The sequence below is a fragment of the Protomyctophum parallelum genome, assembly GCF_964188405.1.
Source record: "Protomyctophum parallelum genome assembly, chromosome: 6".
Lineage (NCBI taxonomy): Eukaryota > Metazoa > Chordata > Actinopteri > Myctophiformes > Myctophidae > Protomyctophum > Protomyctophum parallelum.
Genome location: NC_139701.1, coordinates 24,597,371 through 24,623,048, shown reverse-complemented (window position 1 = coordinate 24,623,048; position 25,678 = coordinate 24,597,371). Strand labels below are relative to the sequence as shown.

General features: G+C 44.0%; 2 protein-coding genes across 4 annotated transcripts in view; one reads left to right on the top strand and one right to left on the bottom strand.

Moving 5' to 3' along the window:
* Positions 1–1,804: 1,804 nt before the first annotated feature.
* On the bottom strand, positions 1,805–14,735 carry cyldl (cylindromatosis (turban tumor syndrome), like). Of its 3 annotated transcripts, none has more exons than XM_083767166.1 (15): positions 14,620–14,735; positions 13,625–14,076; positions 13,196–13,480; positions 12,813–12,906; positions 12,396–12,574; positions 11,540–11,675; positions 11,213–11,357; positions 11,007–11,117; positions 10,332–10,423; positions 10,040–10,103; positions 9,679–9,811; positions 9,023–9,134; positions 8,637–8,755; positions 7,843–8,056; positions 1,805–3,821 (listed from the first exon to the last, which is right to left on the bottom strand). In XM_083767166.1, the coding sequence occupies exons 2-15, from the start codon at positions 14,072–14,074 to the stop codon at positions 3,637–3,639; spliced, it is 2,319 nt and encodes a 772-aa protein (XP_083623292.1). In that variant the 5' UTR covers positions 14,075–14,076; positions 14,620–14,735; the 3' UTR covers positions 1,805–3,636. The 3 variants fall into 3 exon arrangements, with proteins under 3 accessions (XP_083623292.1, XP_083623293.1, XP_083623294.1); XM_083767167.1 differs by having other exon boundaries at positions 1,806–3,821; positions 9,026–9,134; XM_083767168.1 differs by having other exon boundaries at positions 1,807–3,821; positions 12,819–12,906.
* An 806-nt stretch (positions 14,736–15,541) lies between these two features.
* The window catches only part of zc3h3 (zinc finger CCCH-type containing 3), a 72,105-nt gene continuing 61,968 nt past the window's right edge, over positions 15,542–25,678 (top strand). The window contains exons 1-3 of the mRNA XM_083766888.1: positions 15,542–15,589; positions 15,924–17,442; positions 18,313–18,503. Coding sequence (XP_083623014.1) covers positions 15,544–15,589; positions 15,924–17,442; positions 18,313–18,503 — 1,756 coding nt within the window. The 5' untranslated portion in view covers positions 15,542–15,543. The remainder of the gene's footprint in view (positions 15,590–15,923; positions 17,443–18,312; positions 18,504–25,678) is intronic.

Genomic DNA, 25,678 nt, shown 5'->3' with positions numbered 1-25,678 from the left:
CGATGGCGAAAAAAGCGATGGCAAAAAAAGCGATGGCAAAAAAAGCGATGGCGAAAAAAGCGATGGCGAAAAAAGCGATGGCCAAAAAAGCGATGGCCAAAAAAAGCGATGGAAAAAAGCGATGGCGAAAAAAGCGATGGCGAAAAAAGCGATGGCGAAAAAAGCGATGGCCAAAAAAGCGATGGCCAAAAAAAGCGATGGAAAAAAGCGATGGCCAAAAAAGCGATGGCCAAAAAAAGCGATGGAAAAAAGCGATGGCGAAAAAAGCGATGGCCAAAAAAAGCGATGGAAAAAAGCGATGGCGAAAAAAGCGATGGCCAAAAAAAGCGATGGCCAAAAAAGCGATGGCGAAAAAAGCGATGGCGAAAAAAGCGATGGGCGAAAAAAGCGATGGGCGAAAAAAGCGATGGCGAAAAAAGCGATGGCGAAAAAAGCGATGGCCAAAAAAAGCGATGGCCAAAAAAAAGCGATGGCCAAAAAAGCGATGCTGTGGAAAATGTGTAACAATGCCTTGGGTAGGTGTTCTAATAGGGCTTCCTCCTTCATTGAAGTTCATGGGGCTTTTATTACTAAGCAATATGACATATAGCTCAGTACTTATTCACTTCACTTAATCACCAGTAAAAGGTTAAGAAAGGATTTGTCTTGTAATTGCGACCGAAGATCGTAGTTAACTATGGAATTGTGCATTTCCAGTCAGTGTATTGGTTGGTCGGGCACGTGACATCATCAGGGATGAAGATGTCATCAATAGTGGCCAGCAACTCTACATCTGACCTCAAACCCTTAGATCTCCATATGGAGCTGACCTGTTCTGACATTCCATATGTTGATCCTTTCCCATCCATCCTTCCTCTTCGATGTCTCCCTTTTGACTGATACCTGTCCATTTAAACTCTAGACGGGCCTGTCCCAAAGTTATTAGTGCAGCCACGCCCGGAAGCCGGCAGTTCTCAACAGGCCCGAAAATTAAGATCTTACCCCCCATGCCAAGGCACCAGCGCTCTCTCAGCAGTCTGCTGTCACCCAGGCGGATATGTTGATCTGACCCCCCATTCCAAAGCACCAGCGCTCGCCGAGCAGTCTGCTGTCACCCAGGCCGATGTGTGCACGCTTCTCGCCCTCAGGCGTCTTACTGGTGATATACAATGTGTTCTTTCCTTTCAATCATACTTATAGAGATGGGCTTTCAACATGTACAGTAAGTACAGCACTGACAGTTAATAGATGCCTGGAGGACTGTGTAATGGAAGTAGATAATAGAGACTAGTGGGGTCTGTATTCTTGGATTTCAGCCCCATGTTCTTTCCTTTGTCTGCAGTAGTCGATAAAAAGCTATTTTAATCATGCTCGCTATGGGTCCTTTGTTGTTCACCATGCACAAATGACATACCACTGGTCTTAGACATGCAGGGCCAATATAGCCATGTATTCTGACATCACTTTGTATATGTCTGCTACTAATGTGACCTGTCTGTAGCTCTTATTCATGTCCTCACTGTATTGCTGCTATTTTAATGTTTTATGCCTTGTTTTTCTTTCTTTTTTCTCCATTGCTCCATTGCTCTTGAGCTGCATTTCATGTCATGAAAGGTGCTATACAAATAAAGTGTTTATTATTATTATTATTAATAACAAGTTACTACAATACATATCCGAGCGGTTGGGAACAATAGGATGGTCCTGAACATCTCAGAAAAAAAATCCTTTGCCTTTGGATCAAGGTAAATGTTAAAGTCAACCCTCAAACTATTTAACTTTGAGGGATTTAGGAATTGAGCAGGTAAACAAAACTCATTTGTGTTATATCAGACATCAAACATTACATAACTAAGGAGATGGGAGGGTCTAGGTTCCAGTTGTGTGGTCCAATGCAGATAAAAAGGACCTGCATAAATTACAAATAGCTTAGAATAAGGCAGCTCGTCTTGCCCTTAAGTGCAATATTAGATCTAATACACCATTAAGCAATATTAAACGTCTAGCTAATAAGGTAACTAGGCTATATAAAGGCTGCCTAGAAGGAAGAAAGCAACATTGTAGGAGGAATCACCCCAAACAATTCAGTGATCGTATCAGGCTCAATTAGGTACACAGTATTCTAGACAGAAGATTGGAGAACAGGACAAGACATTACATATGGCTCGCCAGTGCTTGTCACAGGTTGGATCCACATAATTAGATTTGAGGCAGTCAAGCCTTTGTGAAATGATCACGATGATAGATCTCCAATTCTGATTGTGAAAGATGTCACAATTGCCCCGGGTCACTCACTCACAGAAACAGAATCGTATTACAAACAAAGGTATGACATTTTCTGAGCATTAGTTTTTATAATTTTGAAACTTATGACATTAAACAAAGTAAAATAAATGGAGAATGCTTTTCCCTGAGACAAATTGGAACAAATATTCCACATTCAATCTTAATTTAGATTACAATGGTGTCAGGTATGAGCAAGCCATTGACAAAATAATCAGTTGGAGACAACTAGTCACACCATCATCACTGTTGGGCGCTATAATCGTCCAGAACCGTTGCTTTTCAAACAATTTACAAATACAATAACCTGTGTTCCAAATGGGTCTAATGCAGGTATTAGTCACAAGGGCTTGTTGATATTTTTAATTAATTCACAACCCCACATACTTAAACCACTTTCAACCAGCCGTTCTGATTTTGGGCATGCCATTATAGTAGATTTTGAAAATGTTTCAAGCTTACGTGTCACAGCACGACAAGCACTCAGATCAGCTAATTTAGCTACTTTTGTTTGACTGTCATACAATCACTGAAATAAGAATAAATATGGAGATGTACAGTTTCTGCCCAACAGCGACAAGAATTCACAACACACTACAGAAAATTAAGGTTCTTATGTGCAAATGTCTTATTTATCTTTGTCCTTATATACATTTTGAATTCAGATTTCTTTAAGGAAGACGACACGTAAAAATGGATAAGAAATTGACATGTAACCCTTTAGCTTACAATCCTTCCAGGATCTTACAAACAGCATTTTGTCCACATTTCCATACATCCATATAATCTCTGCACTCATGCACTATTGTCGTGTGATATTACTGCTACGTCGTCCAAGGTTTTGGATAGTGTAATTATGTATACCATTATTTACCGCGTGATTGTGTTGGGCTGATCGGCTGTGTTTGTCTAGCTGTACCAAATGTCACCACTTGCTGTGTGGTTAATTAAACTACACTGGACCAGATAAAATGATGGTGGTCAATGAGGCACTTGCCTGAGTAAAAAAAAAAGGTCATAGTTGGATGATGGATATATTCATAAAGCCAGCGTGACATTCTCTTTACCCACATCCATCAAATGTGTTCAATAGTGCAAGGCAGCAGGTTCCTTCCCCTGTTGGATCTTGTTTTGTATCCCATTTACTACTAAAGTACATAATTGTATTTGGTAAAGAGATGATGTTCATCTTGCATCCAACAGCTGGTTAACCACAATATCCTGCATCATGCTAGCAATGTATGACATTAAACAAAGCTAAATAGTACGATAGTTCAATGAACATCTTTATTGCTTGCAGGTTTCAGCTGATGCTTGCACTAATAAGTGATGGTTTTACCAAAGTCGTATCGTCAAGTTTCCATGGTGGTGAGGTCAGCGGTAGAGGCACATGGTTGTGCTCTGGTATAGGTACATGTAGGCGTCGCAGAAGAGACGCTTGGCCACGCCTTTCATGTCCCGGGGCGCATGACTGGCCAGCTCCGCTGGGGACATTTCCAGGTACGCGCCCACCTCGGGACAAGCCTGCACCTGAGGAATGTTGAAGCCGTCTATTCCTCCTGAGGAAACCCACACAACAACGGATGAGCATCACTTGGACCGTATATATACAATACTTAGTTGACTAGGCCCACCTCCTTTTTCCCTCTAGACCAAATCTATTCACAAACAAAACCTGATGTACAAGCTTGTGGATTCTTTGCCAAATGCTCGCCGCCAATATAATATAGTGCAAGGTGGAGCAGTAATACTGGATCATCATGCTATTCACAGTTAATGGTTCATACAAGGAATACAATTACTTTACTGTAGAGACACAACATGATTAACACAGATGAACTGATCACATACAGTACATGGATAGGCTTGGGCGATCCTTGCTAATTTGATCCGTGACCATTACAATCACTGATATAAATCGGATATAGGTTATACTCAGTATACTTCAACAAAATAGAGGACCTCCACACATATAGTCCTCCTCAACTCGATCAACTTGTTGATAGTGTCACATGCTCATTTCAAAATACGCTAGACTCTGTTGCTCCCCTGAAAAGGAAGGTAATAAAGCAACAAAGGCTAGCCCCATGGTACAACTCGGAAACTAGAAACCTCAAGCGAATGTCTCGCAAACTTGAAAAAAAATGGCGCTCAACCAAACAGAAAGAATCATGTATAGTCTGGCAGAATAGCCTCAAAATATACAAAAAGGCTCTCGACACGGCCAGAGCCACCTATTATTCATCCCTAATAGAGGAAAACAAAAGTAACCCAAAGTTTCTTTTTGATACTTTGGCAAAACTGACAAAAAGCCGCGATTCCACTGATCCACGTATTCCTACAACTCTCAATAGTAGCGATTTCATGAGGTTCTTCAGTGGCAAAATAGAAACTATCAGAGATCAAATTGATCTACAACTACTCTCGGCTCCCACTGGACTGCCTCCAAATATGGTGGTCTCAGAGATGGCCGCACACCCAAATATATATATGGATAGTTTCTCTCCAATTGAGCTCTCTGATTTCACTTCAATGATATCTTGCTCAAAATCAACGACATGTACCCTGGATCCAGTTCCGACTAGATTACTCAAAGAGGTCCTGCCTCCGGTTGGTACATGCCTACTCAATATGATCAATATGTCCTTGGTGACAGGCTACGTGCCACAATCTTTTAAGGTAGCGGTAATCAAACCTCTACTCAAAAAGCCTACTCTTGATGCAGGCATTCTAGCTAACTATAGACCTATATCGAACCTACCATTTCTCTCCAAAATTCTCGAGAAAGCAGTCGCCAAACAGTTATGTGACTTTCTACATAACAACAATTTATTAGAAGGCTTTCAGTCAGGCTTCAGAGCTAACCATAGCACTGAGACGGCACTGCTGAGAGTTACAAATGACCTCCTGACTGCAGCAGATAATAAACTCCTCTCCGTACTGGTGTTGCTGGACCTTAGTGCTGCATTTGACACTATTGACCACCACATTCTGCTACAGAGACTGGAGCATCTGGTTGGCATCAGGGGTGCCGCACTGAAATGGTTCGAGTCCTATCTGTCTGATCGATTTCAGTTTGTAGATGTCAATGATGGCTCCTCAACACGTGAAAAGGTCAAATACGGAGTCCCACAAGGCTCTGTGCTTGGACCAATACTTTTCTCCTTATATATGCTCCCTCTGGGCAACATCATCAGGGAACACTCTATACATTTCCATTGTTACGCGGACGACACTCAATTATATCTATCGATGAAACCGAACGAAACGGACCAACTAGTCAAACTTCAAGCATGTCTTAAAGACATAAAGAGTTGGATGACCCGTAATTACCTACTCCTCAACTCTGACAAAACGGAAATTATCGTGATCGGCCCTAAGCCCCTAAGAGACAAGCTAGCCGATGAGAACTTTTCTCTAGATGGCATTACCTTGGCCTCTAAGGCCACTGTAAAGAATCTGGGAGTTACCTTTGATCAAGATATGTCTTTCAAATCGCACATCAAACAAATCTCAAAGACTGCCTTTTTTCACCTGCGAAATATTGCAAAGGTTAGGCACATCCTATCCAAAATAGACGCAGAAAAACTAGTCCACGCATTTGTTACCTCAAGGCTGGACTACTGCAACTCGCTATTATCAGGCTGCCCAGGTAAGTCTCTGAAAAGCCTACAGCTAGTTCAAAATGCTGCGGCGCGTGTGCTGACAGGTACCAGAAGAAGAGACCATATCACTCCTTCACTGGCCTCTCTACACTGGCTCCCTGTCAAACACAGAATAGAGTTCAAAATTCTTCTTCTTACCTACAAAGCTCTCAATGGTCAGGCACCACAATATCTCAAAGATCTCATTGATCCTTACAAACCAAATAGAACACCAGTGCGTCTACAGTATGCAAAAATGCTTACTGTTCCAAAAATATCAAAAGTTACAATAGGAGGCAGGGCGTTTAGGTCCCAGGCACCTCAGCTGTGGAACCTTCTCCCGGCTTCGGTCCGTGGGGCTAACACGCTCTGCACATTCAAGACTAGGTTGAAAACCTTTCTCTACGACAAAGCCTATAGCTAGGGTTGTCTCCAAGTCTGGCTGGATACCATGGTCGTACATTGTTGTGTGGGTCTGTCTCCCAGCAGTATTTGTAATATACACTATATAGGCTCCAGTAAGGCCTGCCACTAATCCAACATCCGGGGAATCTCTCCCCGGAGTCTCTTTTCGTCCTCCCCGTCGCAGTTCTGTGGACCTCTAATACTAACCCCCAACTGACTGAATGAGCGTGACCGTGGATCAGGCCTCTTCATGGAGCCCACCAGAAGTGTGACCTGGACCCGGCCTCACAGAGCTCGACCAGATGTGGACCAGATGTGGACCAGACCCCTCCACGGAGCCCACCTGTCTATTTCTGTCTATTTCTCTCTGTCTATCTCTCTCTCTCTCCCTCTACCGCCCCCCCCCCCCCCCCCCCCCCCCCGACACGGTCGAGGCAGATGGCCGTCCACCCCAGAGTCGGGTTCTGCCTGACGTTCTTTTCTCCTCTCCTAAAAGGGGAGTTTTTCGTTGCCACTGTCGCAAATTCGCAATATTGCTTGCTCTGGGTGGATCTTTGTTGGTTGTAAAGTGTCTTGAGACAACTCGTTGTGATTTGACACTATAATAAAATTGAATTGAATTGAATTGAATTGAATTACCACAGAGCGGCGGAGTAGGAGGGCTGGCGTGTGTCATATAGAGTATACGGTTAAGATTTACAATTAGAGATCTGCAGAGAGATTTATTTGAGACTTGGAGTTGATCTGTTATTGAGAGAGTTTAATTAAAGACCATTATTGGAGTAAATAAGCCTCTGTCGTCTTTCACAGGGGGAGTCACAGCACGGAGCTCAGTGAAATCAATACCAGCTTGGATGGTCTTTAAGTGTCAAAGAAAGACATAAACACCTGTATTTGCGAATATTATGGGTTGTACCCTGATGGCAAAGGTGAAATATTATAATAATTAATTTAATAAAATGGTAAACTGGTGCATTTATATAGTGCTTTTATCCAAAGCGCTATATAAATGCACTTCGCACTCTACCCCTGGGCCACTGCCGCCGCCTGAGGATATAAATGTCGAGGATATAATAGGCATATAAATGTATCCTCTATTCAAACAGCTCAATTTTTTAAAGTCTGTGTATGTGCATGGTGCAACAATATCACAGCATGAGGTTGCACTTAATCTAGCAATCCAAATCATGCAATAATGCCTATGGCGTGCAGAGCAACGCTTTGGTGGGGAGAATGGAGAGGAGTGGTGTCGGATCCAAAGGAGACGGCAAACTCAACATATTCTATTGTTCTTGAGCAACATCTCTAAATGCCCACTAGGGTGCAGATTCTAGAGCTTTTAATAACATCTTAGTTATGATATTTAGTTAAAAGAAGTTAGTTGGATCATTCTTTACCAGGTATTAACAAGTTGACTGCCACCTGGTGGAAGCAAGGGCCAGCGCTACACTGTCGACCCGGATGTACTTCGTTTAGTGTGTTGCACGCCGGATACATGTCCGGCTTGAATGCTAAATACCAAAACGCTCACCATGCCTGTCAGCCATGCTGTCAAAGAAAATCCAGTCATGGTTGTTGGGTCCGTGTTTAATGAAGGAGACATAATGGCTGGTCTCGATGCAGAGCACGGCAAACAGCTCCAGCTTGTCTCTGACCAGGACTTGAGGCCCGTTGTGTCCCGGGAAGCCCTTTGGAATGTCCAGGCGGGTGGGGCGATGGGCACGCCGCTGGGGGTGAGCGTGCACCTGGAGAGTTTACATCAGTAGTTCTCAAACTTTTTCATGCCAAGGACCCCCAAATGCATATTTGGTTGCAACAACCGGTATCTGAAAATATTTCATGCCAGGGTCCCCCCCATACAAGATCTTTCCAAATTCATTCTAGATTTTTTGAAATCCTCAAACTCACAACATGCTACAGTGTTACACGTTGCAAGCTTGTGGGTCAGCTATTTTCAAATAGCCAATGTATGTACGGTTAAAATGTTTTTTATGATATATTAATTCTGCTAGGCCCCCAGGAACCCCACATTGACCCCATTTTGTGTTTAGGGTGATCAGTTCACATAGTCACTGGCAGGGACTTCGCACTGAACTACAGGCAAAGTCTCAAACTGAGATGATAGCAAACGTGTCATTTTGTGTCATTCTACAATGATGCAAGTGTTGCGCTTGACAACACATGGATATTTGGACACTATACGGTACTGTATATGATCTCACACTTAAAACAATGGGAAAAATGGGACTTAATCTAGATTAATCCACCAAGTGGCTGCGTAGGGGTGCTTCAATTTGTGATCATTATCACACACACACACTCTACCTGAGAGGAACATGTGCGGCAGAAGAGCTTGAATCCTGTTTGGCCAAAAAGTGGATCCTTGAAACAATCCACACACTCTTCGTAGGCCAGCTGCCCACACAGCGTGCACTGCTGGGGGCCTGAACGAACGAACACACACACACACACACACACACACACACACACACACACACACACACACACACACACACACACACACACACACACACACACACACACACACACACACACACACACACACACACACACACACACACACACACACACACACACACACACACACACACACACACACACACACACACACACACACACACACAAAGTCAGAGGTTCTACATTTCAGTTTTTATATATTTTCGGTTCAACTGCCCATTCCTACTGTACGGTACCTTCTGAGAGGAGGTCAGTGATGTCCAGTTCTAGAGAGGGGATGATCTTGTCAAACATTTTGAACTTCTTGCCAAAGCGAGGCATCTGGAGGATTAGGCAGGAAGGCACCTGAACACAAAACACTGTCATAAAAATACCACAGGCAACACCACTTAGACCCCTTTTCCACCGGTTGGGAACCGGTTCAGTTCAGAACCAGTTTTTAGTGAGCCAGAGCTCACTAAACGTTAATTATGAATTGAGTGGGCAAAACCATACCTATATTAAATTGTTTATAGGATCAATATAAGCAAATTAATATATGATAACCCTTCCACAGTATAGTAGCTTTTTCATATTTTATGTTTTTTTCATATTTTCCTATATGATGCCTAATTTGCATATTTATATTTAAGATTTGCAATACAATAAATCATTGTCTTTGTGTAAGTAATCAACTGGGGAAGTTTCATGGTGATAACAATTTAATATAGGTATGGTTTTGCACACTCAATTCATAATTAACGTTCCAATTTTGGAGGTCTGGCTCATGGACTAAGAACCAAAAAGACCTGAACCGGTTCCCAGTGGAAAAGGGGCCTTAGAGTAGTACTAGGAAGTGATGATGAGCGGAAACTGACCAATACTGCCATCTACTGGAAAATAATCCCACCTCAGCCAGTTTGAGTCCACCACTGTGGAAGGAGTGCTCCAGCAGCTGTTGAACAGTGGGCAACACCAGGCTGTGGTTCTGCTCCAGGAAGATCTGGTAGCAGTAGCTCTCCTGGACTTTACCGCCAGCTGACCTGAGAGTGGGCAGCAAAACAGACAATGACATGTTGATTGCAGAGTATTGAACTGCTTTTCCAAACTGGGAAACAATTTCCTCTAAAACATTAAAACCCAATAGACAGCATTTTCTCCAAATGTTCGCCCCAGAATAGGGACACTAGGGTTCATGTGGTTAATAAAAATGTGTAAAATCACGGCCAGGGGCCATTATGTGACATTTAAAAATCAGACAGGCGGCATACAGTTTAAGAAGAGGCTCCAGGGCGAGAATATGGTGCATGATGACTGTGAGGAACTCCTCTGGATCTGAAATGGATAGTGGAAGAGTCACATATGTCAAATTAAACACACATGCAGTGTGGCATGAATGAATCATCTCTGTCCAACCACTTACATATGTCCTATTTTACACTTTACATTTTTATATAGCCAATATACAAGCTGTGAGCTGTGCTATTTTCAACAAAACATTTGAACTATTTTTAACTATTTTTAACATTTTCACCAAAACAGGGATGCCAGGGCTTAACGGACCTTTCTCGTCGGTAGTGAATGTGCGGCTGTAACCGTGTTCCTGCAGCTGTTGGCGAAGCTTCATGATGTGTTTCCCTTCCACAAAGCCCTCACTGTGTGTGGATAGCAATGCACAGATAGATAACATGGGACTGTCACCATTGCAAATTTAAGTTGACGATTAATTGTCACACAATTAATTGCGATGAACTATTTAATTGTGGGTTGTTTTTTGCATTGAACATTACAATTTGTATTTCTGTTTGCCTTTCAGGCTTCATAATCACAAATCGCACATGCACAGTAGCCTGAATTTTGTGTCACTTCATTGCCAGAACTTTTCTTTCCTTTTTTTTTTTAATGCATAGCTAGTACTGGCTAGCAATTCAGGGCTGGAGCCAGGCTACATGCATAGAGCAGATATGACAAATAACTTAAATCACTGGCACATTTAATCATTTTCTTATATTTGTTTTCGTTCCAGAAAATAGTTGATAAGCTGTAACCTTGTAGATGTGCTATTTCAGCTATTTTTGTCAACATGGAAACGATTGACGATTATGCAAAAGAAATATTGCGATTATCTCAAATAATTGCGATTAGGCAATTATGTAGCAACACTAAAAGACTCAAACAGAAATCATATAGTCTTTGCTAGTAAAATGATGTTCTCTAGATTTGTGCGCAAGCACATACCTGCGCAGGGGGTTGACAATGTCATAGAGCAGAGTGCCCTGAATGTGGGCGTCTCGTGGCTCTGTTGACATGAACAGGAGGGAGTCCAGCACGGAGGAGCACGAGAACAGACTAGAAAGGCGAGAGAAAAACAAGTCATGTGTTTAAATTGTTGTTCTAAGACTCATTACGACGTGTTACTATCACACTGCAGTCCCCTTTCTTACCTGAAGAGGGTGGCATCCATGTAGCAAGAGTTGCAGTGGCCTTGGATCCCCTTCATTTGACCAATGAGAACCTCAGTGACTCGATCAGTTGTGATGGGAGCCATGGGATTCTTTGGCATTCCTCCACTCTGTTTTCTCTCTCTTTCTGGAGAAGCGCACGCGCACGCACACGCACACGCACACGCACACACACACACACACACACACACACACACACACACACACACACACACACACACACACACACACACACACACACACACTTTAAAGCATCGGCCCATAAAACATTACACAACTTATGGCCTATGACCTTTGGAATGTTCTCACCACAATTGGCTGACTGATTCTGAAAGCGTGAGTCGGGGCGGCAGGAGAGCAGCTTGATAAAGAGAGCTCTTCCGGTAGGGCACTGGAAGAATCGCTCGTTTTTAAATGTGCCATCACTCACCCCAATGTTGTCCTCCTGGAGATAAGAGACAGAATGGTGTGAAGGAGTGCATGTGTGCATTACGTGCACGCCATGTAAATTGTACATAAGAAAAGTAGATGAAGAACTGCAGTAATACAACTACAGTAACTATTTAGCACCCAGACTGTCGATGTGCGTATTCTATGTCCGCTCTAGTCTTTTCTATTCTAACCACAGTGGGAGATTTAGGGTCATCGCAGCCAGGTACTTTCTTGCTTTAATTTGTGCCTGGCATCCAGTTAACCTTTAGACTGATGTGTATTTATCCTGTACCAAAACTCAAATCACAAGCCTTCTTGACATTCACAGACCAGAATCTTAAAATTTATGTTGAAAATGTTTGGAGAGTAGGGGCTGGATGATATGTGCAAGATCAGATATTACAATATTTTTGACCAAATACCTTGACTCGATATTGTGACAATAAAATGTAATAAATAGCACATCAACAAGCTCATAATCTGAGTTTGTGAATTGGCTGTTTTTGAACATTTTAGATACATTTTTAAAGTAAAAAACAGAAAGAGTTTGAAAGATTAAAACCAGGAAAAGACAAAACGTACAGTATGCCGTATCATGATATTGTAATATCTAGCCTCAGATCACAATATGGATATAATGTATTGCCGTGCAAGCCAGCCCTATTGGAGAGTTTGAAAAGGAGAAGTCAGTGTAGACAGTAAAATCCTTTAAGAGTGCATTTGTTGTAGTTACCAACTCTAGTCCAGCCATGGTTTCTTCCCGACCAGGCAAAGTGCCAACCCAGCGGATAATCCCATAGGTATTCCCAGTAGCCAATGATACCTCAACCATAGAATCGACACCCAGGTCCATGGGATGAGTGTCGAGCGCTGGTACTGCCAATGGAGCATCAGTGTCCATTCTCTCTGGCTCTGCAATCAATTGAAAGAATTTCATTGAATTAATTGAAATACAACTGTGTTTCCTCAGCCCTTTGGAGATTGTTTTTAGTAGTAGCTTTCTTGCTGTGTTTTGCATTTATTTCTCCTAGGAATTACTGAAAGGACCTTTTAATTTTAAGAGCTATATTATTGACAATTGTTATAATTGTACTATTATTATTAAACCAAAAATTGTGTGAAATTACGTAAAAAGACAACAGCAAATCACCTAAACCTGCAGGATACACCTCTTCTTTCACCTTAAAAACACAGTTCAGAGGAACCTCCGTCTCACCTCCTCTCACCCCGTTCTTATCCGTGTCCTGTGAACACAGACCAAGATGGAAACTTTGCACCTATACCACAAACACCTGGCTTTAAACCAAAGTAGGGATACTTCAATAATTACAATGGGCAAATGTCTGTGTTTAGTTTTTGCATGCCCAATGATATAGGCTTCACACAAAATATATGTTATCCTATCCTGCAGCACTGTAAACATAATACATACAAAATAAAATAGGCCTACATAATATATAACCTAAATAAATATTTAACAAATAGTAGCCTGCCCTACTAATGAACAAAAACAAGAATGACATCATTACTCACTGTAGAGAGCCGAACCATCTGCTGTCCGTCCTTCCCACATCCCACATCCATGACCATGCCGTGACCAAAGTGATCCTCGTCAAAAATAAACGTGACTCTGTCGCCTAGGGCCAGGGATTCTGCTTGGGTCTGTGGGCTGAGCAGTGGCTCTGAGGGAGACAACGATCTGTACACCACAGGTCTGACTTTGGAAAATGGGGCGATAACACCACAGTCTCTCGGACATTTGAAGAAAGTTTTAGATTTATAAGTCCCATCATTTTGCCCCTTTCCTTTGTCTTTTCCCTGGAAGACAGTCAAACAGAAAACATTACGTTACATTAATCTGGATTATATCTGCAGCACGAAATGAACACAAATTGACATTAAATGTGAATTACAAAGTCGATGTCCTTTTGTTCATGAATCTCGCTGATTTTAAATTCATACCTGTAGCTCAATCCCAAAGAAGATTGCTGATAGGCCTATAGACCCTTCTGGCGCTGTCAACCTGCAAATACAGCGGATAATGCCTTTGAGGCTCTCTCCTCTTTCCTCTACAGTTACTGAGGTGTGCACAGCCAGGCCCAAAGCTGTTTGCAGTGTTTCCTTCTCTATGAACCACTTCAGCCTCTCTGATTCATCCTTCACGGCCAGCAACAGTTCAACCTCCTGAATGGTCAGTGGTTCCATGTCATTAATATCATGATCTAGTTCATGATCTAGATATGAGTCCCCTATGCGCATCATAGGCAACTTTGTGAGAGTTCCATCATTTATTCTCAGAATTGAGGTGTATTTGTTCTCGGAGATGTAGCATATGCTGCCTGCATTGATTTTTCCAATCGTTTTTGGTTTCTTTATTAGGATGAAGTACATGTGGGTGCCTTGTGAGGCCATGACTGTGGAAGCAGGAACACAACGTTATAGAGGAATACAGGTAAACACACAGTCACAGACACGTCCACCACTAAGTGAACTCTCAAGCAACAAAATAGTGTCGAATGGGTTAGCATGATAATAGCTATTACAAATCCAATCCATAGGCTACTCTTTGATTTTAGCTCTTCACAAAACTAACATTAACCATGACAAGTTAAAGTAATCAAGGACTTCGGCCTCGGCTAAAGTGCACAGCAAAATCATTGCTACTCAATAGATATACGGTAGTCAACGTCAACAACCGATCACACAACAAAATAACTAAGAACTGTTCAAGTCAGCTCAGTTTACCTTCACGATCAAATTAAACAACACTGTGTCACAGTCTAAAACGCGAATAAATAAATCTGGTTTAATGTCAATCCTCAAGTTGTCACCACTGCCATGTCATTTCACTTCCCCTTTCGTTTCAGTGACATCAATGTCGTCATCTCAAACTCAAAGTACTGTTTACCTCAAATAACTAGAATGACATTATTTTCTATTATTTGTATACCACTTACATGACTTTAGCGTTTATTCTTCGGTAGCTGTTATTGTTATTTTAAACACCTTTTTGACGTGTTGCGTATCCTGTCAAGAAATAACAAACGACGCATGGACGAACTTGCTATGTGATTGGATCGGATTGGATTCGTGTTAAATCTAGATCCCATGACCTGGAGCCACGCTCAAGCTGTGGTTTGCTTATTGGTTGCCAGGCAACCGCTGGCGCACCAATCACGGTGCGTCCACGCATCATTCCAGGATATGGGATCCAGAACCGGGGTGTAGTGAATTGGGTATTTTAAACCATGATTCGTTACATTTGACAATGTAGGCATTTGGAAGATACTTATCGAGAAATTCAGTGCATTCATGTTAATATTGTAGGCCGTAGTGGCGTAGTCTGTAGGCCGTTACTCTCTGGCAGACATTTTTCATTTTTCTTTAATACTTATTAATTTAATTTGTTATGGTACGATGGTACGATGATCATGATCTATTCTGCCAGTTTCATATTTAACATCAGTATTGTAATTTAGCTTGTGATGATAATAATAATAATTATTATTATTATTTATGTTTAAAACATACTTTTGTCATTATAGTTTTACAAGTATAAGCAAAAAGGGCTTATTTTGTTTATTTTTACATATTCGTTACTGCATAAACAGATGACATTTAGATACAAATGTTCAATTTGGAATTTGAAATACATTAAGATGGGTTGGAAAATGGAAAATGGAAAAGAAAGAAAGAAAGAAAGAGTGTAAGAAAGAAAGAAAGAAGATTTGAGTCTCTATTGACAATGTACAAATTATGTCTGAGAACTGCGCTTGCAGTACGGATCATGGCAAAAATGTACCCTATGCTTTCACCGTTCATGTTCATGACGTCATGTCCTGTCGGCGCAACTTGATTACGAAACCGTTCCAAAGGTAAATATGGAGGAGAGAGAAGCGTTGAAAAGACAAATTGAACTTCTTCAAAGTAAGTTGTATGTTTAAAGCATCAATGAATGTGTACGAGTAGCAAATAGTATGGAGACTAATGCAGACAATTACGTTCACTTAAAAATGCATGCTGTCATTTTGATTTCATTTGACGTTTGATAAAAACATGTAAGCTAACAGTTAGCAGTAGAAACGTTTTGACGTGTCCGTTATTCGCCTCCACGATTATGTGCTTCTCTCTTGTGACTAGCTAGCTACATATTGACTATATTACTTTTTATAATAATTTGACTGTAAGAATATATGGTGTGGTCTGTATACAAGCCAATGTACAATTGAATCACAATTCCTTCTGTCAACTCCTACTGTAGATCTCATCAACAACCACAAGAATGTCCATGGCGATGCCCCGTCTAGTAGCACACACCAGTGGTATGCAGAAAGACCTGTCTTGGCCAGTGGCAGGGGTCAGAGCACATCCTTTATCCATCCACACAGCTCCAGGGGAAGTTCATATGGCCCCCAACCCCATGGACACTGGAGGAAGACATATTCTCTCAGTAACAAGACCCCACAGTCTTCTATAGGACAGCCCCCTGCATCCGCCACACCACCTGTCCCTTTAGCTGGTACCCTGAAAGAAGCAGGCACATCTCACATGACTACACTGCCCAGCCACAGCAGCAAGGTCCCTGGCAGAGGGGAGTCTGATACAGCCAAAATAGCTGTTTTATCATCAGGGATTCCTCCTGGAAATAGAGAGGGGCAGAAGATCACCAGCACAGGGAGTGGAGTAGTTGCATCAAGGAGTTTATCTAGAGGAATTTGTACAAAGGTGTGTAAAGGGATAGCTGCACCAGCGACCAATTCTATAACATTTAGAGATCATGCAAGTTCAGGCTTGAAAGGTGCCCAGCAGAAAGACCACCAGAGACAGACTGCAGATCCCCAGCAGAGGGCTGCAGATGGGAAGGACAGAGGCTCAGTAGATGTCACCTCCTCAGTCGAGACCAATACCTCTGGCCAGACACAATTGAGCAGCAACAAGGTGGAGATCAAACCACGTCTTCTGAGGAAGCCCACAGAGGTTAAACCAACCGTTACCATGACAGCCTCCGATACTCTCCCAGTTGCTACATCCACACCAGCTCTATCTGCTCTGCCCAGAGCACCACAACAACAACTCTCCCTTAGTCCCAGGTCTAAGACCAGCACAGCCCAGCTTGCCGCATCTCCTCAGAAACGATCCATGTTCACCTGGGTGAGGAGCCGGCCGGGCACTGGAGGAGAGGTGTCCCCACAGGCTAGAACCCCACCTCAGTCCCCTGAAAGAGGTTTGAGCCAGGCTCCGACCTCCATCTCAAATGCTTCAACGGCCAGTGGACGTTTGCCCCTAATCACTGTAGGCAAAAGAACCCCCAGCAAGAAGCTGCCTCGAAAGCTGAGTCAAGCCGCCGGAGCCCCCAAGACCTCCAAGTACACCTGGATTTCATCCTCCTCAACTGTCGGAAGCCAAGCCAAGCTGTCTCTCAAAAAGTTGTCCCCGAGATCTGTAGCTCTTCCACAGAGGGCTTTGGAGAAGGGAGTGAGCGGATCCAAGCTCAGAAACCCTAGCCCAGCTCTCACTCCCAAGGCCAGGAAGGGCATGGGGCCCTCCTCTGCCGGTGGCTCTCCCATCAGCCGTTACCGTTGGAAGGCAGGCGGCCAGAGTACCGCTGGGACAGTGGCCGGAGGCGCGACAGCCCGTCGGGGGTCCACCTTCCACTGGATCTCAGAGAAAAGCTATAAAGCATCTCTCCCTCAGCGTGCTGCTCTCCAGTCCACCTCTCCCTCGTCCTCTGGATTCAAGCTCCGCAGCCGGATGAAAATCATCAGGAGATTTCCTAGCAGGTGAGGTGGACCAACAAGAACACGCCCATCTGTCTAATCTTCAATGAAGAATACATTCCCTGTCCTCTGTGTTCTGTTAAGACACCAGTCCAGACTTAAGCAATACTGCCTTTTGTCAGTAGGTGGTAGCAAAGTATGACTTTTGTTTGACTGTAGCATTAAATATAAAATAAATTTACATTTAGTGCTGTAATAATGGTGAGCCTGCCACTTGAATGCTGTGCAAACGCAGCATCAAGATTCGCGAGCTGCTGTGATAGGAGAAGGATATAAAATGGAACACAACCACCCTAAAGACTAATCATTGTGTGTATTAGAGATTAAAATAGGGTGCATTTTGCATCCCAAAACGCAGTTTATAGTTAAGGGACGCAACAAAACAACGACCTCTGCATCCACGGGATGCACTACTGTACTACTGTACTGTTTTCTATTCTAGTTTATTTTGATAGCTTTAGTTATAATAATCATTTCTTCTTCTGTTTTCTACATGAATATAACCACATTATAACCATATAAAATTAAATTGGAGTTAAATACTGCAATTTGTAAAAATAACAAATATGACTCCTAACGTTGTTGAAGTGGGACTCATAAAATGTCCCTGGGACTCATCTAAAAGACCATCCCTGCATCCCGGGACTCATTACATTGAAAACCTAGTTACATCACTGTGTATTCCTGCACTATCTACATCGAGTGATCTTGGTACATAGAAATAGATTTATTGCATATTCTCACTTTCAATTGTACATCCATTTTGTTTTGATTGTATTGTTCCACTTTCTGCTTTGGCAAATGAAGCCCATTGAATTGAATGGAGCTGTTAAATGACCAACTGTATGCTGTGTGTGTTCCTGTGGTCCACAGTGGATCTCTGGTGGAGAGGAAGACCACAGTGGGGTCACCAGTGATGATGGGGAGCGGGAGGCACAGCTTCCGGGGACGGGTACAACCCTCATCTAAGAGCCCCACAGGTGGAAGGTCAACCCCCTCCAGGGAACTTGTGTCTTTTGGGAGGCATAAACTGCGTCGGCTCTCCCCTGCCTCCTGCAGGACAGGTAAGTGATTGTAGACGGCTCTTTTTTTCCTACTTTTTCCCACCTTTTTTGTCAGGTGAAACCTGACTAATGATCGCTCATGAAATGTAGACGATGTCGTCTACATTTCATCAGGCTGTCAGTATGACTAGGTCCTAGTCATACTGACGGCCTAGCCTGATTGGCTACCACACACGCTGCATAAGCCAATGGAAGTGTAGTATGATTGCCTGTCTCCTAAGCTATGCCACACGCACCGTGAAAGGGCAGATTTCCGCACCATTGCGAGCAAGCTTTACCACCACAGGCCACAGCCTCGAAGCGACAACAGCTGCACAACAAAACAAGTCATTGAACCACGCACAGAACGTCGGAAACGAATGCAAACAACGGCCGTGAGGCGCGAGGTTGTGACACACAAACATACACGTTACTAAAATAATAATCATAATAATATGGCGGGGAGAACACAATGGAGACAAGAACACAACGGAGACGGTGCTTCTTTCACATGACAAATATCACTATGTGATAATTTCTTGTTTATACCTACTTGAAGTTGACACACACTGTCATTCACTCTTCAAATAACTCTCTGATAGCAGCTGAGGTGTGGGTTGATTGAGGTTCACTGATGTTCAGGTTAGACTAAGAATTGTATCTAATCTAATCCTGGTAAAGAGTTGAGATATCAGTCTGTGTTCTTCCTAAGGGCCCCTTTAGGTCATTGGTTAGACATAGGTTAAGTTTAGGTGTGCTGCCCCGTGGGAGTTTAGGGTTAGGGTGAGGGTTTGAGTTAGTTCGTAGTTGTATGACTAATGGCTGGTCTAACCAATGACTAGTCTAAACCAAGTACTGTCTAAACTAAGTACTGCACCCCCCCTTTATTCAGAAGACAGGCCCACGATTCTTATGGCTATGCATCTCTATCACTCTCCAGCAGAGGGCATCATCACACACTTGTCTTTTGTGTTGGGTGAATGTTGGTGAGGCCTGTGTGTGGGCCGTGAGGGGTGGGTGGGGGATTAATTGATTGCCCAATTCAACTGTGATGGTGAACAAGTGCCGATAGTGGGTAATTTGCGGAGGTGGAGGCGGGGAGCGGCCACTATCAAGCCACGGCACTGCCCCCCCACCCCCACCCCAGTAGATAAAAAAGGAGCTAATGCATAATTATCCTTTTGCAAATTGGATTGTTTTTAACGAACTGTAGAATATAGGCTCAACCTGATGGAAAGCAATCAGTGTTTTTACAACCTCCCTGGGCCCTTCATCCCTTTCTCTCTCTCTCTCTCTCTCTCTCTCTCTCTCTCTCTCTCTCTCTCTCTCTCTCTCTCTCTCTCTCTCTCTCTCTCTCTCACACACACTCTCGCTCCCTCTCTCTTACTCTTTCTCTCACTCCTCTCATCTCAACCCCCCCCCCCCCCCCGTAACCCTATGGTCATTCTGCCTGTACCCGCCGTCCCCTTGCGTCCCATCTCAATGTAATCTCAACAACCCACCCCCAACTCCAGTCAATGGAGTCAGAAGGCATTAGAAAAGCCATCACTATTAACATTAGGCTTTATTCATGCCCGTGGCGGGTGTGTCTATCAGCCCCGCCTCTCCGCTGCTCACTTCTTCCTCCCTTCTCTTGTGTATCCCCTTCAATGCCCCCCCTTTCTCTCAACATTTCCCCCTGTTTATTTAAGTATTTCTTTGCACACAAACTGGACCCGTAATGGCCCGTCAGAAGGCTGCAAAGGTTTTCTCTGGTAAAGTTGCAGAGCATGGAGGGGAAAGGCAGGGGCGTGCGAGTACAAAGGGATGAAGGCAGAGGAAGACGGAGCGAGCGGAGTAGCCTGTATAGCCATCTGCACCGCAGATAAGAGACGCTAATAAAGAGCAAATTGAATTACTAATGATGGGGAGCAGAGTCTTACAGATGGGCCCGTTAAAATCCAACCTTATGACCACACATAGAACTCCCCACCGGCGACCGCTCACACATAATGAAAATACACAACACACACACACACACACACACACACAAACAATGTCTCTTAATTTCCTCCTGGATGGCTAGTGTTCTGCCTCCTCTCAGGGCGTTTATTTAGGTGCTCGGTTATCTGCGGTTTAATTTAAAGAGGGCATAAACCTAAGTGAGCAGTTAGGGCTGTAATGAATCGAGAAGAGCAGAGCTGTGTGTGTGTGTGTGTGTGCGACTGTGCATGCGCACACATGGGTTCATGCATCTAAGTGTGTGTGTCATCGAATGTATGTGCCTACGTGTGTCCACAAAATGTGTGTGCCTGTGTGCACACGTTTGTGACCAGAGACAGCCGTGAAGCGCAGATAAACTAATAAAGCAGATAAATGTCAAGAACGGACAGAACACAGAGTGGAAGAGTGCTGAGCCATGCGCCTTCGGCCCCCATGTGACAAGCTTTTGGAGTGGTGAAGGTCTCTCACTCACTTTCGTTTCTCTTTCTCGCTCGCCATCCCTCATCCAGCCTGCACCCCCACAAATTCTTCCTCTGTGACTCTTTGTATTCTCATGCCTTTGGCTCTAGCAGACTTCTCTGTTCTGTTAAGTCCTCTCGACTATTGTATGAATGCAATCTATAATCATTTACACTGTAAAATCCTGAGTGTTAATTTAACTCTTCAGCTGAAATAACACAACATTTGCTTAAACATCATCTTCTCTTTCTGGATCTGAATATTATCCTATCCTACTGTCCTCAGTCCATTTTTCTCCTCAGTTGGCTGACCATCCATCTGAAATTACACATGGGCATTGACCGCTAGCATACGGTATGCAAGGACTATTTTTCACGTATCCCCAATTTAAGCATGGTCCTAGTCTCGGTCAGAGTCCCAAGTTCTGCATGTAGTTGGTGCATGCCATGTATAGTATGACTACTAGGGATTATTAATAATAATACAGTGAGAATTACAATCTAGAACATAATCTAATATGGTGGACTTCACAATCAACATGTGCTGCAGAAATAAAATAATCGGCTATGTTTATGATTGACTCTTAACCCATTAAAACATCTGTGTCATTTCAGATCTTAGCGTTGGCTATTCAAAAATAGCAGATGTACAAGCTGCTATTTTTGGACATTTTAGAAAAATCTTGAAACTGATCATTTTGAATTACGACTAAGTTTGAGGACTACTGATTTAGAAGTCATTTTTCAGAATCGACCTGAGGTCTTAAAGGATTGAGGAGATATATAACCTTCTGTCTACTGGTCGGAACTTGCACCCCGTGGTCCATTCAAGAGGTGTGTGTCGACGGGTCGGAGGGCAAGAAAGGTCAAAGGTTAGCGGGTCAAGACGAGAGTTGATGCAGCCAAACGTTGGTGTTTGGAGGTATCTGAAGCCCATCACACACCGTCTGCGACCGCCGCGCGTCAAAACAGCCGCCTCCATTATTTTCAATGAACCTATCGCACACCGGCGGCGTCCGTTACGCGCTGACGCCTCGCCTGGCGCGCCGATAGAACCAGTTCTATTTTCCAGGCGGCAACGCGTCGCGTCGGACGGAGCCGGTGTCGGTGTGTGTTGGGCTTGTGTCTGCTGCATGATGTTTGTGTTGTGTTCGTGTGTTTGTGTGTTAGTTTATTGCTCATACGGTGAACGCATGCACTGAGGAGAGTTAGCAACATTAATTAGTATCTGATGGTCCATTCCACACACACACACACACACACACACACACACACACACACACACACACACTCCGTTCCTCTTATCGCCCCGGAATCAGTGGCTGGAGGTAAATGTGTACACTGGCTAATGTTTTACTGCCGTTTCTGTTGTCAGTTTGTTTGCATAAATCATGGCGGGTGAGCCCGATCTCTTTCGCTGTCAGGCTGACACATGTGCATGCACACACACACACACACACACACACACACGCACACGCACACGCGCACGCGCACGCGCACGCGCGCGCAGGGGAGGGTCAGAGCATTGACCTGTGTGTCCGGCCGAATAGGAGTAGTCCACTCCACACAGTAGCCACAGCAGTAGCAGCTCCCGTCTGACCCCAAGCCCCCCTCTCTTCAGCGTCAACTTACCGTAACCCCCCACACCCCACCACCTCCATACCAAACCTTCACCCTCCGAAGCCTGGTCCCCCTGCACCCCTGCACCCCCCCCCCCCCCCCCCCGCACTGCCCCTTACACCCTACCCCGCCTCTCTCAGGGGTCCTGTTACCGCGTCGACGATGAGCCCCGTTTATTTCGTTCATAAATCATGCGAATGCTGTCTGTCAGACCCAACTCTCACTGACATTTTCCACTTTCTCCACACACACACGCACACACACACATAACAGACGCATTGGGACACAAGTATCCCATTAATCTTCTTAGTTTCCAAATTTCCAAATTTGATTGATTCTTATTAGTTCATAAATAGCCCTGGTACTACATTAGTAGATGTGCGACCACATGTGCACATTTACTTAAAACTAGCATCAGGGATTCTTGGCCCCTGTTTTTTGCAGAGCCCCATGCTTGTCAAAATGCATGTGTCACTCTATCCCAGCCGAGTAAATCTTAATTCGAACTCGCTGAAAGCTCAACATTTCCAATGAAATCCAATATTGTATTCCGATATTGTTTACGGGTACGAGTGACATCTGTGGTCCGATGCGGTTACATACAGTACCGTCACCATATCTAAGCCTTGACAGTGGTTAAGTTACTCTTGTCCTAACTGATTATCAAGGCCCTAAAATAAACCCTTAAATCATGCACGCAGCATAAAGCCCCAAATGGCCTTTTTCGGCAAACACTTTCGGCCTGGTGTTACATTTTTGAGTGGTGCAACCACTCCTAAAGACAGCTATGTGTGTCCCTTGGTCCCTGGCTGGGTCGGTCTGTCTGTCTGCGCACAAAATGGTGTTTGGTTGGTTTTCACAACCAAGTGTCACTGTTGCGCAGCCTATCACACACACGCACGAGCGCGCACACACACACACACACACACACACACACACACACACACACACACACACACACACACACACACACACACACACACACACACACACATATATTAACTGTATATATGATGATTTGGGGTGGTATACAGTACAGTGACAGTACAGTACAGTAGGCTACAGTACAGTTAAGTAGGGGGACCCCCAGGGGAACCCCAAATGGTAATTTGGTAATTGTGTAATTTCTCAACCATTTTGGACACGGGGCAGCTCGCCGGAACCGCGCCGGCCCCATGGTAGCACTCACTGGTTCGCACTTGCTCCAGTTTCTTCCACTTTTTCTTGACACCACGACCCCCCGCTCTCTCTCTCTCTCTCTCTCTCTCTCTCTCTCTCTCTCTCTCTCTCTCTCTCTCTCTCTCTTACACACACACATTCTGCTACTTGTACAGTACAGATCTGTGCATTGCACACTTATATAGGGGGACATGGGCTTTAAATCACTGGGTCTGTTTGTTTGGGACTATGCAGTTGGTGCTGCTATGCTCACATGCGTCACTGTGTGTGCCATTGTCGGTCCCAATTTTCCCAAATGATTTTAATAGTTTTCATCATGTGTGTGTGACGTGTATGTGAGAGGGGTGGGTGAATATGTTTGTGGGGTGGTGGTATTTACTGTGTGTGTGTGTGTGGCTACCATCAGCTGTTTTTCTAAGTACCGATCTCGAAATGCCATTCCATAGTGCTCCCATAATTTTATCAGTTGGACAGTCTCCCCCCTCCCCCTTGCTCTCACACACACACACACACACACACACACACACACACACACACACACACACACACACACACACACACACACACACAGTCACATAGTCTGGACCCAAACTCAGCACTCACACACACTGACATTCTGCTCATTCCTCTGCACTTTCTCAGGCCCTCTGTGTCAAACAGGTGGACCACTGTCTTCTCTTCCTATCCGTCTGTCTGTCTTTTCACTCTCTCTTGTGAACATCTCATACAACCCAATTTACACACACACACACACACACACACACACACACACACACACACACACACACACACACACACACACACACATTTATACATTAATATTGACGTGTAAGCTGGGCAACTGTGAGTGATTAGTGTATATTTGTATTCATGTTTGTGTATATGAATGAGAGAAAATGAGTGAAAATTCTGTATGCTCTATCCATGTGCAAATGTGTTACACAGTAAACGGAACATAACCAACACACATTTGTGTGTATGCATGCGGTGCATTTTTCCCCCTCTATATTTAAACGGTTTGATGTTTTGTGAGCACTTCACTTCACTGTGAGGACAAGCTCTTACTGTATATAGTTCACTCCGCCTGCCTGCGAGTCACGCTAACATTTGGCATTTTGATAAATGTCCCGGGGGCCAAAATAACACGCATGCCAGCTTTACGGCCCCGTTACCTATCTCACTACTGGTGAACCGCGTAACCGCGTCCCCCACCGCCATCTGCTCCCCAGGACAACCACCCTCTGCAGCTACTCATCAAACTGTCAACTGGCTGTAATTAAATCACCGATCGACAACACTTATGTTAGGGTTAACATATAGACCACCCGGCCAGGACCCTGTACTGGACGGGGTGGAGACGCAAAGCACAGGACTAACATTAACATATCCACACCTGGACCCTGGACGGGGTGGAGACGCAAAGCACAGAACTAACATTAACATATCCACACCTTTGCTGGAGTGCTGCTTTGGTGGTGTGATTAGATGGATTTGGAATTTAGTTTTTTCAGTAAGTTTCCATGGAATTTAGTCACTTAACCCTCTTAACTTAATTGACCGTATACGGTACCAACTCTTTGCTGAAAATAGCTGATCACAAAGCAACGTGTTGCTAGACATTATGAGCTTCAATCTCAGAACCCATCAGTAAATATAAGTAATTGTCTCTGGGAGCAACACCCGTGTCCGTGTGTAGACCGGATGTCGGCCCGTTCACTCTCCTTCAGCCCCACTCTTCCGGTGGTGCGTCTTTGTTTAAACTCAGCTGCAGAGCTCTGAATCGGTTTTAAGAGATTATGCCCCAGAATAGGGATAAATACATGATTATGAAAGATGAATGTGTGGTCCAGCTGTCTAGTTGTCTTCTCATTGTATCAGATGATTGGTGTACCGTTGAGGTGAGCTGGTGTGTGCAGTGCGTCCTCGCAGGGGGTCGGAGTATGTTTTTCCAATCCG